This window comes from Erpetoichthys calabaricus, chromosome 2, assembly GCF_900747795.2.
Source record: "Erpetoichthys calabaricus chromosome 2, fErpCal1.3, whole genome shotgun sequence".
Taxonomy (NCBI): Eukaryota; Metazoa; Chordata; class Cladistia; order Polypteriformes; family Polypteridae; genus Erpetoichthys; species Erpetoichthys calabaricus.
In genome coordinates this window covers 300,283,917-300,298,540 of record NC_041395.2, presented here as the reverse complement: position 1 = coordinate 300,298,540, position 14,624 = coordinate 300,283,917, and the positions used below count along the sequence as shown (strand labels likewise).

Sequence of the window (14,624 nt, the reverse complement as noted above, 5' to 3'; positions counted from 1 at the left end):
TCCTGTGCACAGCTCTCTTCAGGTCACCTCACAGATTTTCAAATGGAATAAGGTCTGGGCTCTTGATGGGTCATCCAGAACATTGATCCTCCTTTGATGAAGCCATTGCTTTGTAGATTTTGATGTATGTTTAGGTCATAGTGCCTTGAGCATGGAAAAGGCGCTATATAAATAAAATGTATTATTATTATTATTATTGCCATGTTAAAGGTGAAGTTCCATTTCATCTTCAGCTTCCTAGTGGATGCTTGAATGATTTATGCCAAAATAGACTGATACTTGGAGCTCTTCATGATTCCATCTACCGTGACTAAAGCCCCCGTTCCAGCTGAAGAAATGCAGCCCCAAAGCATGATGCTGCTTCCACCATGCATCTCAGTTGGCATGGTGTCCTTTAGATGATTCCTGGTGTTATTTTTGTGCCAAACATACAGTACCTTTTGGAATTGTGGCCAAATTGTTCATTAGACCATAATACATTTTTCCACATAGTGGATGGAGACTGGGTATACTTTTTGCAAAGTTTAGCCAGGCTTGGATGTTTTTCTTTGTGAGAAAAGGTTTTCATCTTGCTACCTTACCCCAATACCCAGACATATGGGGAATATGACTGATTGTTGTCACATGTAAGGAACAACCAGTACTTGCCAGCAAGTCCTGCAGCTTCTTTAATGTTGCTGTAGGCCTCTTGGTGGCCTCCCTGACCAGTTTTCTCCTCATCTTCTAATCAATTTTGGAGAGACATCCTGATCTTGGTAGAGTCACTGTTGAGCCATATTTTCTCCACTTGTTGGTGACTGTCTTCATCATGCTCCATGGGATGTTTACATACCTTTTTGTACTCCTGTCCTGATCGATACCTTTCAATGATGAGATCCTATTCATGTTTTAAAAGATCTTTGCAGACCATGGCTTTCGGAGTATGTTGCAATCAAGAGGATATCAGAATAATCCAATAGGAACAGCCAAACTTTACCTGAGCTCAATCAGAGCTAATTTAGTTGATGTCAGGTGTATACTAACTACTATTTGAGATGAGACTTGTTGTGATTGGTTGAACGTATTTTTACATAACAAGCATATTAAACCATAAAAGTGATGAGTATGATGTACAGACTACTATAGTTTCCTTTAATTAGGGTCAATTCTGTGTATTTGTACTAAAGAACTTGGGTTTTCATCTGTTTATAGACTACCTATGGTCAGTTCTCAAAGAACTGCCCGACAGGTGAAGAATGTCTGAGGCAAGCTTCACTCCATCATGCCTGCTGTGCTGATCAATGTGGCCCTACATTAATGTTTCTTTTGGTATGGGTGCACATACATAAAACATAACAGGTTTCGATGACATAAAAAGGCAATTTGCAGCAGGGTCCCGTTTCATAACATAATTTACTGCACTCATGTTGCAACAAAGTTTTTTCTGTTAACCATATGCATTTACAGTATATTCCATTAATGCACAAATTGTCTGTGATGCCAAGATGAAACTAAAAAATGTTGTGTCTTAGTGCCCTGGGTCAACCTATGATTTGTTTATTTTGAGGCACAGTGGCTTTGGCAGATAACTTTGTGATGGTGCTGTAGATGATGGCTGGCTTGTAGGTGATGTAACTGGCTGAACCCTCAGTTTTCCATATGGCTTATATTATTCATAGTAACAGTAAAAATGTCATTACATGTGCCTGTTGATAATGGGCACCTGGTCAGACACAGGTGCTTTAAGCCTTGCTGACCCCTAGAGTGCAGAGGAGAGGCACTCCAATGCTGTGCATGCTCTTGGCACACTCAGTTGCAGAGTACACCATGATGTGTTTTGAGAGAGGCTGATTTACCAGCCAACGAAGAGTGACTGCGTATGTTTGAGGTTGATTAGCATTGTCCATGTATTGTTGTTTCAGGGTGGGCACGGGTGGAGTTAGAGGCACATTCATATACACACAATTAAAAGTGATTACTAAAGGTAAATTGCACAGAAATATGCACAGAGCAGGTTTTATAAATCAGATTTTTATTTTTGCTGTAAGCATATGTTAAAACTCAAAATTTATGAAGTTTTATAAATCAGACCCTTGGTGTTAGTGCTAGCAGCATGCACTTTAAAATTTGTCCCAGATTAAGACATCGTAAGTGCAAAAAATCAGATTAATTGTGGTTCATTAAATTAAATTAAATAACTTTAAATATTGAATTGCTATGTAAGTGTAATACAGGGGAAGGCTTCAATATGTAAATTTGTCACTATGAAGTACAAGACTAACAATGCTTTAGTTATTCTAAGGTCCACATACTATAAATTATTTCTGCTTTAAGTTATACTCTGTAAAAGTGTGCCCTGTGATGGCTCTGGTCTAGTACCTGATGCATTCAGGATAGGCTTTCTGAGATCCTATAATGAGGAAAAGGGAAAAAGGTTTTGGGGATAGGGAAAATGTTTTAGAAAATGGCTTTATGAATACTGAGTTATTCTAGTCCTTATCTGGGTAACTTAATAGTTCAGAAAGCTCTACTATTGGTTAAAAGAGGAATAAATACAGAGGAAATATGGTACTTAAACTCAAGTTAAATTAGTTTTTTTAAAGCATAAATTTAATTTTTTTTACTTGTCTCCTGTTTATGATGTTTTGATTCTAATGTTGCCTATTGTCAATTCCTACTATCAATCTACCCCCATGAATTCTAAGACCATGTTTAACTGACTTTGGCCCTTCAAATTATGTTTCCCTATACTTTGCTTAGCATTGAATGATCCTGAGGTTTACCTTTTCAATTTGAATTGTTTCTGTTTTTGTTTTACAGAAAGAAACATCTGATGATGTCTTAAACCAAGAGTGATACATAAAACCTATTTACATATAACCTTGTCACAGAGTTGTTAATTAAGAGGAAAGGAGATGTGAATGCAATACAAAGTTCAAGTAGCCAGTTAGTTTATACAGGAAATTGTTTTTGTACTGTAGCTGCAATCCTTTATGAGCTTTATATACTGTATCATGTTCTAGTCTCATTTTCACAGGGAATGGTCATGCCCTAAGGCCCTGCGCCTACACTACTGCTATAGCCAATACTCACTTCTGTGTAAAGACAATAAAAGAATACTATGAATGGTTTTCTAGATTTTTGTAAGATTCAATCTATTACCAATCGAATTTCTTTTGACACAGCAAAAATGGTAGAATTGTGGTTAGCATTACTGCATAATGGTTTCTCAAACCTGGTTAATTGTGTAGTAGACAAGTTTCACCCAAGTCCATACTGTATGTATTTTATCCTAGGTTGTTTCTTTACTTTCCTCATCGAAAACATTTCTGTGAAATGCGACACATTGATGTGTGAGTGTCCTTCATGACAGACTGGCATCCTACACAGGACTGATTCCTGCTTTATAACTGATTCTGCTGGTAACGTTTGACCCAGAAAAAAGGTTCAGAAGATGGAGAGATGTATACTGTAAATGTAAACATAAAGTAACCTTTTGAATTATGTTGATAACTCCAAATTAAACAGGAAAAAGCAACTGTAAAAGACTCAATCATTAAAATGAGGAAAGCAATTGGAAATGAAATTTAATGTACACAAGTGCATCCACCTGGAGTAATACAGAAAAAAATCAATATAAACAGTACATGTAATACAAATACCTGTATATCCATTAAGTTAAGTGGATCAACCTAGGAGTATAACCACCGCCTTTCTACATCGTGACCATGGACACAATAGAGAAGCGTTTCTTACACTTAAAGGTCACAACCCAAATGTTTGTGACGGATCACAACATGAATGTGCAGTAAAATTGCCGAGCTCATCTAAATGTGTACTGTGTGCTGAATGATATGCCAACCCTCTATTTAGGATAGTATTTATCGCGGAAGTATGTGAAACAATACCGAAAGCATACGCTCCCGTAATTGTCGTTGCTGTGTCACGAAAATTTAAGTATTCCACAGTCTCACAACACAGTCGTAAGTTTTCTAATTTTTTCCCCTTTTTAGTCATTCTGGTGTGTGTTCAGACCATATTGTGCAAAACAATAATAAAGTAAAAATCTAGTAAATTAACTAAACATATTTTTGAAATTTACACTTTCTGCGTAAATGTTTTATGTTTAAAATGCATACGGCAAAAACCATAAAACCTAATAACTGTCTTTAACAATGGCAAAATATAGAGTCGAACACATTGTTAATAATAATAACGATTACAGGGTGAACAATTAAAATAATTCACAAAGCTGACAGGAATATCCACTGAGCACTGCTGCCCATATTTTATCTTCCTCCAAATTCTCGCTCACCTCATTGTACTGGGTTAGCTTTGGCGCCGAACCTTTCACCTCAAGAACAATCCACAAAGCGCAAAAATTAAGGGGGGATGTAAAACAAAATATAAAGTTATTTTAATCTCTAACAAATAAATTGTAAATATGTCATTGCAGTAATTATTTTTTAAAATTAAAATTATATGTTTAGATTTTTGTTTCTAACAGCTACTCCTTTAATCTCCTTTCAGTTGACATTATTTTACATTTCTCACCTATTTTACGAAGTTGGAGTAGTCTTCTGTACCCCCGCCTCCCGCCGCCATTTTGGTGGTGGTAGTTGTTTCTGTTTTTTTATGTATTTTCAGTAAGAGTTTTCATTAAGGAGTTTAAATAAAAAGAATAAAACTGTTTACAAGTGTTAGTCCTTTCCTCAGAAGAAAGGGAAAGGACATTTAAGACAGTTTCAGAGACTGTTTTGGAGACATTTTCGGAGCCTGAAAATGTACATTAAACAGGTAGAGCACTTTTTCTTTTGCTATTCTTTTTTTTCTCTTTGATTTCTCGTGATAACCTGGTTGATATTCCAGTGAGCAGGATTTAGGCAAACAGAGAGGGGGGTTGAGTATTTGAGCAAACCTGGAAGCGTTGTTTATTTAATTGTGAAAAGGGCCGTATCTGTTTCGGAGCCGATCAAGTTTTGTTGTGGCCACTGAGTGGAGGTAGATGACAGTGGTGAGGCTGCCGTGCGTGCGGGGTGTTTTACGTATAATCGAGCCTACTTCATAGCTTGCGTGCGTTGTTTGCGTTGGTCGTGGCCCGGTTCAGAGAATCGATGAATATATAAAGTCTGTTTTGGAGATTTTTTACTCGGGTGTTCTTTTCTTTTCAAATTGGAAGTCATGCGCCAGTCATTTGATAAACTAAGCTCTGCTAGTCATGCAGCCCTATCTTGCTTCTTTTTAAAATGTATACAAAAGAAGCTACAGTGCTCAGGATCAAGCTACGTCACAGTGTTTAAAACACGAAGACGTGTCGTTTGTAGCTTGATCAAGTTGCTGTAATTTTGCAAAGTACTGCTTTGCAACAAGGCTGACCAGCGCTGTGTGGAAAAATCGCTTGTAACGATAGACTGTTGGCTACTGTCTTTTGAGCTGGTTTTACTTTTCATTGCAGCCTGGACGAATCGTTTAGAATTAGATTTCGCATAAAGATGCAACGATTATTATAATCACGTAGTATCTTTAAACGATTGGTCCGAATAGCATGTTATCCTTCAGCTATACGTGATCCTGTATCTGGAATGTAAATTGTATTCATTTAGAGTTTGAGTTGTCAAGTTCTCTATTAGTACTGATGATTATGAAGTATTTGATGTATTTGTATTAGTATTTCCCCTTTGTCGCCTGCCTGTTGAGTTTGAGACATGTATTCGATGTGTGTATTCCCAGTGATGCGTAAATTAGGATGAGCCTATCCCACCATCATATGAGAAACGTAACGCTTCTCGAGTGTTTGGATGGGTACCTTGTTTCTTGTGCTTTAAGCTTTTTGCGGCTTTTCTTTGCTTCTTTTGAGACGTTAGACTGTATTCGTGTCATGTTTTGGTGTGCTGTCAGTAAGGTGCAAAAAAGTAGACATTTTTTCAAAAGGAGATCATGGACCACCAGTTTGGTGTTCTAATGTATTACCTTTCCTTTACGCTTGGAATCCAGCATAACCTCTGTTTTGTTTTCATCACTTTTTTCTGAAGCACCCTGGAGGGGCTTGCTTGTGTGGCTTTTCCATTAGCACCAGGATCAAGAAAGTTGGTAGCTATCTTATTTCTTGCACAGTATGTGTAACACGGACATATTTTGGTATAACTCCAGGTCCGTGGTGATGTCTTCTGCAATGATTGGTTTTGGCTACCATTCTCATGCACATTAAAGTCTTTATATTTCTATATGCGATTTTTTTAATGCTTGTGTTAGAAATTTTGTTTTTTTTTTTCCTTCAGTATTTACTAATTGTTCAAAATGTCAGACTAGACCAAAGCCAGGAAGGGCAAGCAGGTATTCACAGTTTTTAACATGATTCAAACTTTAAATAGTGAAACACAAAATTTAAACAAATTTTTTTTTTTTTCTGTGAGTAACCAGGCCAATTGTCATTGCTTTGGTCTTATGTAATAAATGCACAAGTAAATCTTCATTTTTATTTCTGACATAGGAAGTGTGGTGTAGTGGTTAAGGCTTTGGACTTCATGCCCCGAGGCTGTGGGTTCAAGTTTAAAGAAATGTAACCAGTTGTATCCTAAATGTTGTAAATGGTGTTGGATGAAGGTGCCAGCCAAATATGAAAAATGCTTAATGCCAAATTGTCAGTCAAATTCAAGTACCTGGTGGTATTGGTAAAGCATCCTTTATTCTACCAGTGCATATAGAATCCATAATGATGAGATCTCCTTTGTTGAGTCAGTGATGTCTCGGTATACAGTACTGTGGTTTCACCTGTGTTGTCATCAGTCGAGAAGTGAGTAGTAGAAGAATTGTTTCACTTAATGTCATTTTTAAAGACTTGAATTGGTTTTGTTAAGTGCATTGCTGCTTTGTTTGTTCAAATTCAGTTTATGGCATGAATGTTCAGTGCAAATCTATCTTACTAAACCACAGTTAATATATGCACGGCGGATGCACCGAGGCACATGCGTACTGCGTCGTGGCGCCCACCCTAGAGTCAAACGCAGCGGCTTCCCAAAACGCGCCGGCTTCCCAGAGTCAGTAGATGGCGCCCAAACAACACAACCTGTGAGCGCCCAAACAACACAACCTGTAGGATCAAACGCAGCGGCTTCCCAGAACTCGACGGATTCCCAGAGTCAGTGGGTGGCGCCCAAACAACACCACCTGTAAACTAGACTTGATGAACGAAGGCGCCCACACAAAGAAACCACTTTAGTTCAAATAAGGTTATTCAATTAAATGGAAACTTTACCATGCCTACGACCGGTCAACTAAACCTGAGGTAAAGCGTGCACGCCAGGTTGTACAGCCGCCCGGACAATGAACGAGCGCCCCCACAACGTGCTTTTGACACAGCACAGGCAAAGGAGGCACGTATCCAAATGGAGGGAGCTCAACGATTAGTAATACAAACACGAGCCCGTATGGCTATGACATGTAAACGAGCCCGTATAGATACAAACAATGAAGAAAGGCGCCCACACAAAGAAACTGCTTTATTTCAAATAGGGTTATTGAATTAAATGGAAACTTTACCATGCCTACGACCTGTGAACTAAACCTGAGGTAAAGCGTGCACACCAGGTTGTACGGCCGCCCGGACGCGACCGCCCACACCACCGCATATACCCTCCATGATATTTCATCACGCAGAAACTGATTGCCATTCTTGGATTTCCGATTCGCTAGCGAATCGTGGACTTACTTGTTCTGAAGAAAAGGGAACTTTTAGCACTGCACTAATTTCCTCAGTGTAGTCTTTTGGTGTATACACATGGTAGTTTATAGTTGATTTAATTATTGTAGAATTAATACAGTAATCCCTCGCTACTTCGCGGTTCACTTTTCGCGGATTCACGACTTCGCGGGTTTTTAAATACAAGTGATTGCCCGCCTATCACGGAAGTTATGTTCCAGACCCATCAGCAACAGGAGAAAATCCGCGATATAGAAAGACCATATAAATAAACATTTTTATAGTTTAAGCCTTAAAATACCCATCCCACATGCTTTAAACACATGTAAACTTATAAAACACACTTTGTTAACACATATGATATGTGGATGTCGGGCTAAGGATATGAGTAACATCTCACTGTTATAAAACATTTTAACTTCACGCAAGACAAGACAGTGAGACAGGAAAATTGGTGATGTACAGGCTTTTAAATTATTGACACGCAGAGGGACAAGCAGCACAAAGTCCACTTCTCCTTAGCGTTCATTCAGCTCCCCACCCCCTTGACAAAGTGGCAGGAGCGTACTGCGCCTCCGGGGAGGGGGGGTTTCAGCGAAGGTGAGTTCAGCTCTCACACACCCACACACACACACACACACACTCCTCGCGCAGAGCGACAAGCAGGCATTTTGGCAGAAGCAGCACAAAGTCCATTTCTGCTCACCTTGAGTTCAGCTGCCCCCCTTCACAAAGCGAGTGCAGACACATTGACGTCTGATCGCTGCGTGCAGTGTGCAGTGTTGGTCTGAGGTGTTTAAGAATGTAGAAAGTGTTTAAGAGCATAGGAAGTGTTTATAAGAGCGTGGAAAAGGTTAACAAGAGAGTGAGAAAGGTTTATAAGAGTGTGGGAAGGGTTTATAAAGCCTTAAAATATGTATAAATAATAAAATAAATATAGGTCGCTACTTCGCGGATTTTCACCTATCGCGGGGGGCTCTGGAATGCAACCCCCGTGATAGGTGAGGGATTACTGTACTGCCTTCATTATTTTTGCTTTAGAAGGAAAAACATGTGGAAGTAAACTGTCTACCTTGTATGGGTTCTTAGTGTTGATGGAAAAACTGCTGTAGCATTTTCACAAGCCCAAAACACACACTGTACATTGTATATCACCATCAATATTTTTACACTGTAAGCAGTAAATTTGCTACCGTTTTTGCTATCCACAAGTTATTGGAAAGGGGTAGATTTTTATTAGACTTAGATGGTTGGGTTAGATAGTATACTATCATTTAAATAAGTTTTATTTAAATAAATAAACAACTACTATAAATAAATAGTAAATGTTCCATGATATAATTGTCACCTAATACATGTTATTGCAGGTTTTTTCTGTTAAATAACATTTCAGTTATTTTAGGGACACACATAAATGGTTATTTGCAGTATGCCACCTAAAGCAGACCATAAGCGAAGCTTTAAATTGATGTCTGCTATTCTTAAATTATAGCAGTATACCATATTATTTGTCATGATGAAGCAGTTTATTTTCCATACATCATTCCATTTTGAAAGCTGGTTATTCCGTTTCATGATTTTGGTGGAAGGACTGAAGTCTAACCCTGAGACATCTAGAGGAACACCTCTAGTAAGGCTGCCAAGTGACTGCAGAACCCTTTTGTATCTTGGCAAAAGTCACATTAATGAGGTTGGTGTAAAGTCACCAGATAACCTAACTGGCAAGTCTTTGGGCAGAAAACTACAGCTCCTGGAGAAAATGTTAACATATACGGGAGGATGTTCAAATTAAACACAAACGGTGGTCTGAGTGGGATTCAAACCAAGTCTCCAGGCTTAAATTTAAGTTTATGAGAACTGCATGATGGTGCAGTGGTTAGTGCTGCTGACCTACAGATTCAGAGTCCAAATTTCACATCTTATCATTATTTTTTTTTTTATAGCTAAAACATATTAGTATTATCCAAAGGCGCATGTGTTAGATTAGTTATTAATTTTTTTTTTTTTATTCTGGAATAGATGTTTTCATGAATAGGCCATGCAGTGTACTGATGCCCTATCAGGGTGTGCTCCTTGCTGTGCACTGGATGCTGCTGGTATAGTCTCTGTCCCTCATGTCCTAGAACTGGATTAAACTGTTTTGAAAATGCTATTGGTGCCATCTGCAAATAATGGAAAGGTTTGGTTTCAGTACTAGAAAGCCTGACCTACTTAATCCAGTGTTCAGTTGTCCTTTAATTTTATATGAATTAATTTTTATGAATTAGTCAGATTAGTTATTGATAGTGGATAAGTAATAATATTCTCTACACTGAAATTTTTAATTTTGTATAGAGTTGTTCTTAAAACACAGCATTGATTTGACCGTAACAGAACCTTATAGACATAGTGTTAGTGCTGCAAATCATGTCCCTCACACAAAGCCTTAATAATACAATATTTGAAGTTAGTTGTTTTTATAAGGTAAATATTAGAAAATTTGCCTTTTTACAGAAACTCCATAAATATTTTTATATTGTGACAGATACATTTTATTTATATAGCGCCTTTCCCATGCTCAAGGCACTTCAGAGTTTAAGAAAGAATGGCAGGGTATACAGTATATAACATTGTACAAACCAGATAAAGATTAAGACAGTAAATTCAGAGAAAAAGCCTAACAGACAACATAATTGATGGTCTTGTACACATACATACAGGTTACCCTGAGCATCTTGACAGAGAAGTAAACCGAGAGAAGGGTAATAAAGTCAAGTAGAGCTAAAAGCCTTCCTGAACATATGAGTTTTAAAATGTTTTTTTTAAAAGAATTCATGGAGTCAGCTGACCTGATTAATTTCGGTAGGTCATTCCAGAGTCTGGGCGCTATACAGCTGAAGGCCCTGTCACCCATGGAGTGTAGATTAGTGTGGGGCACAACAAGATTTCCAGAATCAGAAGACCTTAGTGGGCGGACAGGCACATAGTGATGGAGAAGGTCACTGATGTAGTTTGGCGCAAGGTCGTTTAAGGCTTTGTAGCTTATTAGTAGGATTTTATATTCGATTCTGTAAGACACAGGGAGTCAGTGAAGGCAGGGCAGGATGGGTGTGATGTGCTCGCTGCTGCTGGTTCGAGTAAGGACTCTTGCAGCCGAGTTTTGAATAAGCTGGAGCTGTGATATAAGATTAGAAGGGGCACCTGCCAGTAGGGAATTACAATAAATCGAAGCGGGATGTGATAAAAGCATGGACAAGTTTATCAGCATTAGAAAAGGAGTGGAAGGAGCGAACACGGGATATGTTACGGAGGTGAAAGTAAGAAAGTTTCTTAATGTGATTTATGTGGGTGGAATAAGAAAGGGAGCAATCAAAAATGACACCAAGATTCTTTGCAGTAGGGGCAGGTCTGAAGAGATCACCGCCAAGATAGACTGGGAAAGAGCTCATTTTATTAAGTTGCACTTTAGTTCCAATTTGCAGGAGTTCAGATTTGTTTCAATTTAATTTTAAAGAGTTCTGCTCCATCCAGGTATTAATTTCACTGAGGCAGGTTGTGAGCTGAGAGAGCTCTGATGAAGTTCCACTTTTAAAATTGAAATAGAGTTGAGTATCGTCTGCATAAAAATGATAACCCAGTCCAAAGCTATGAATAATATGGCCAAGGGGAAGCATATAAATACAGAACAGAAGAGGACCGAGGACAGAGCCCTGAGGGACTCCTTGTGTGACTGGCACTGAGCTGGATCTGCTGTTGCCAAGACTAACAAGCTCTTGCCTATCAGTCAGATAGGACTTGAACCACTGGAGGGCAGTGCCAGAGATACCCAGCATGTTCTCCATTCTGGACAGTAGAATGTCATGTCTGACAGTGTCAAATGCTGCCCTGAGGTCTAACAGAATTAATATGCTGGTTTGTCCAGAGTCTGCTACCATAAGCAAATCATTGGTTACCCGAAGAAGAGCAGTTTGACAGCTGTGCTGCGCCCTGAAACCAGACTGAAAGGTTCCATCAAATTATTAGAGGTTAAGTAATTGTTGAGTTGGGAGGCTACAACACGCTCAAGAACTTTTGACAGAAAAGGTAAGTGGGAAATAGGCCGAAAATTGTTAAGATTGTCAGCATCAAGGCCAGACTTTTTTAACATTGGGGTTACAGAAGCGATTTTAAAAGTGAGCGGTACAGAGCCAGTGTCAAGGGAAGAGTTTATTATTGTTGTAACAATCAGGATTATGAAGCAGAAGCTCAGTAAGTATTTTTATACCAGTAATGGCGCACTGTACGATAACGTGCAGTGAAGACACTTGACTTGAGCATTCATAGTTTTCAGACTCTTTCTCTGTACGTTTAGAATTAGTTTGCTCAGAGTTTGATGCACTTGCTGCTTCCTGAGCAGCTCTTCTTTTCTCCACCCTAGCGGCCCGCTTCTTCTCTTCATTTGTTGGCGTTGAAACTGATGAAGTCAGTGTTTGTGTTGTAATTACTTAGTACGTTTTCTTTAATTTTTCACTTAAGCTGACACTTAAGTCTTCAGTCTGCCTCAAGAATGATTTTAGATATGAAGAGGTAGGGGAAGTGATGGCGAAGGTGGTAAGGAATGAGAATGGTGCCCATACGCATGGGCCGCACGGCCCCCCTGCTGGGCGCTACAGAGAGTTGATTCTACAATAATAAAAATAAAAAGAGGAATTACCTTGGAGGTCAATCACCCCGAAAGCGGATAGTAGACGTCATTTAGTATATGTGTACCAAATTTCAGGTCAATAGGTCAGCCGGTTTGGGAGCTACAGGTGATTTAAAATCCTGGACAGACAAACAAACAGCCATGGTAGCATATTATATATACAGATTATGACAAACAACAAATACCTTCTTAAGTGCACGCCAGAATAACTGGGGCAAAAACAGAAAACTTCTGACTTGGCTGATGGTAAGAATTGTAGTCACACAGTGAGGCATTATAAAAGCTTATAGCCATTGATATAAAGGAGCCCCAGTAGAATATCTTTACACACTTCTGCTGAATTCGCCTCTAATACATTTTTCCCCAGTTATATTTAAATTATGTAGTATCTGCAAAAGTCAAACACCAATAAAACCAAGTATGTGCAATGAGCTTTAATGAGGTAGGTGCTAAATGTGGGTTAATAAGACATGCTATGTGTGGGAAAGAATTCATAGTGGAAATTAAATATTTCATTTCAGGTGTGCTGCTTTCTTTATATAGAACTTACATTTCAGCATGAAAAGTTTGGTTATCACTCCTATTATATTAAAAATCCAGCATTGAGAGGAGTCAATTGAGGTGGTTTGGGCATCTGATACAGATATCTCCCAGACGCCTCCCAGTGGATGATTTACGTGCTCGACCAGCTCAGCTGGGAGCAGAGCCAGGGAAAGACTCTGCGCCCGCTGGAAGCATTAGATATCTCCCAGATGGCCTGAAAACACCTTGGGATCCCACAACATGAGTTGATAACTGTGGCTGGGAAATGGGACATATAGACCTTAGTGCTTAGGCCAGGGATATACTTAACGCTACTCGATGCTTGTTACCTGAGGGCACTGCTGCTGTGTAAGCAGTGTGGTTTTGCTGTGTTGTGTGTTGAGGGACGAAAGATGTTAAAAGATAAAAATTCTTTGCATTCTGATGCTTAAGTGAAGGTGCGAAAAAAATAAAAATAAAAAAAAGAGGGCAACTGAAACACAAAAGATGGTATGTGAGACCTTTGAATGAATGTAATTGTTACAATGGTGAATATGCAACGCTTGTATTGCCTAATCGAGAAATGGATGAAGAAAAGCACCGTGAATATATTCGCATGTCAGCATTTATGTTTGATGACTTGCTTCACTGCATCGAACTGTTCATCAAAAATGGAAACAAGCAGATTTATCCTGTTGGATACACACACACAACTTCAACTTGCTTGTATGTTGCATTAATTTCTGACAGCATGCTCAGAGAATATGTCAAAACAATGCTGGGAACGATTGGCAGCCATGATGCGTGCACATAAGTATTCTGAGCGTGAAGTATAAACCAGCCCCAAGACTGTTGCCACCGTAATTCAGTTTCAGTGGAAATTGAATGAATGGGTGAATGCTTGCTTTAACTTAATGATATTAAAATCATGCTGCTGTTCCAAGGCAAAAAGTCTTTTGTTAATTGTCACATTTATCTTGTTCTAATATTTTTCAGAAATAAAAATAAGATTGTGTTTTGCTCTAAGAAGTGATGTGAGTTTGTGACATATCGGCTGTGAGTTGTAATTACTTTAACTTGTGTTGCTCATTTTAATGACTGAGTAATAGATGGTTAGAAAATAAATCACTTTTTATTGCAGCACCATATGCAGCCAGAATAAAGACTAGAGACTTTGCATTTATCTGAATGTAGTGGACATCGCTGGATTTTCCCATTCAACCATTAATGCATTTTCTAACTGGTATGGTTAACAAGGAGCTCCACAGAGTCCCAAACCTGGATACACAGACATGTCCCGGGTTCATAACAAAGGGTTTTATTTATTAATGGTTTTTAACCAAGAAGGGTTATGCTATCAGAGTACAATTCCCAGCATTCCCTTTGAGTGTTGTGGTAGTCACCCAGGTGGTGACGCCCATTACTACCACAGTGTCCGAATGGGTACCAAAGCCCAGGGGTGCTGCCATCTAGCGGGTTGGGGGAGCATACAGCCATGAGATGGAGCCTCCCCTGACCTCTCCGCTGTATTGGCTTCCTGGCCAGTTAAGGAACTCGAGCCAGTCCCGGCACAGATGCCAGCCCATACGTGTCCTCCATTTCACAGCCTTATCTGTGGTTATTCTACAAAATGACATCTTCTGCTCCCTTAACTATTCACAGTATAGACATTTTAAGCAAGGGTGCCCAAACAGTTGCATGTTACTGTGTGTTCATTTCAAAATAAAATTGATTTATTCATTGTTTCAAAACCAACACATT

At 39.0% G+C, this 14,624-nt stretch overlaps 1 protein-coding gene across 1 annotated transcript in view; it reads left to right on the top strand.

The window, feature by feature from the left end:
* The first annotated feature begins 4,588 nt into the window (after nucleotides 1-4,588).
* The window catches only part of smc3 (structural maintenance of chromosomes 3), a 106,133-nt gene continuing 96,097 nt past the window's right edge, over nucleotides 4,589-14,624 (top strand). The window contains 1 exon segment of the mRNA XM_028795841.2: nucleotides 4,589-4,776. Within this exon segment, the coding sequence (XP_028651674.1) occupies nucleotides 4,762-4,776 (15 nt within the window). The 5' untranslated portion in view covers nucleotides 4,589-4,761.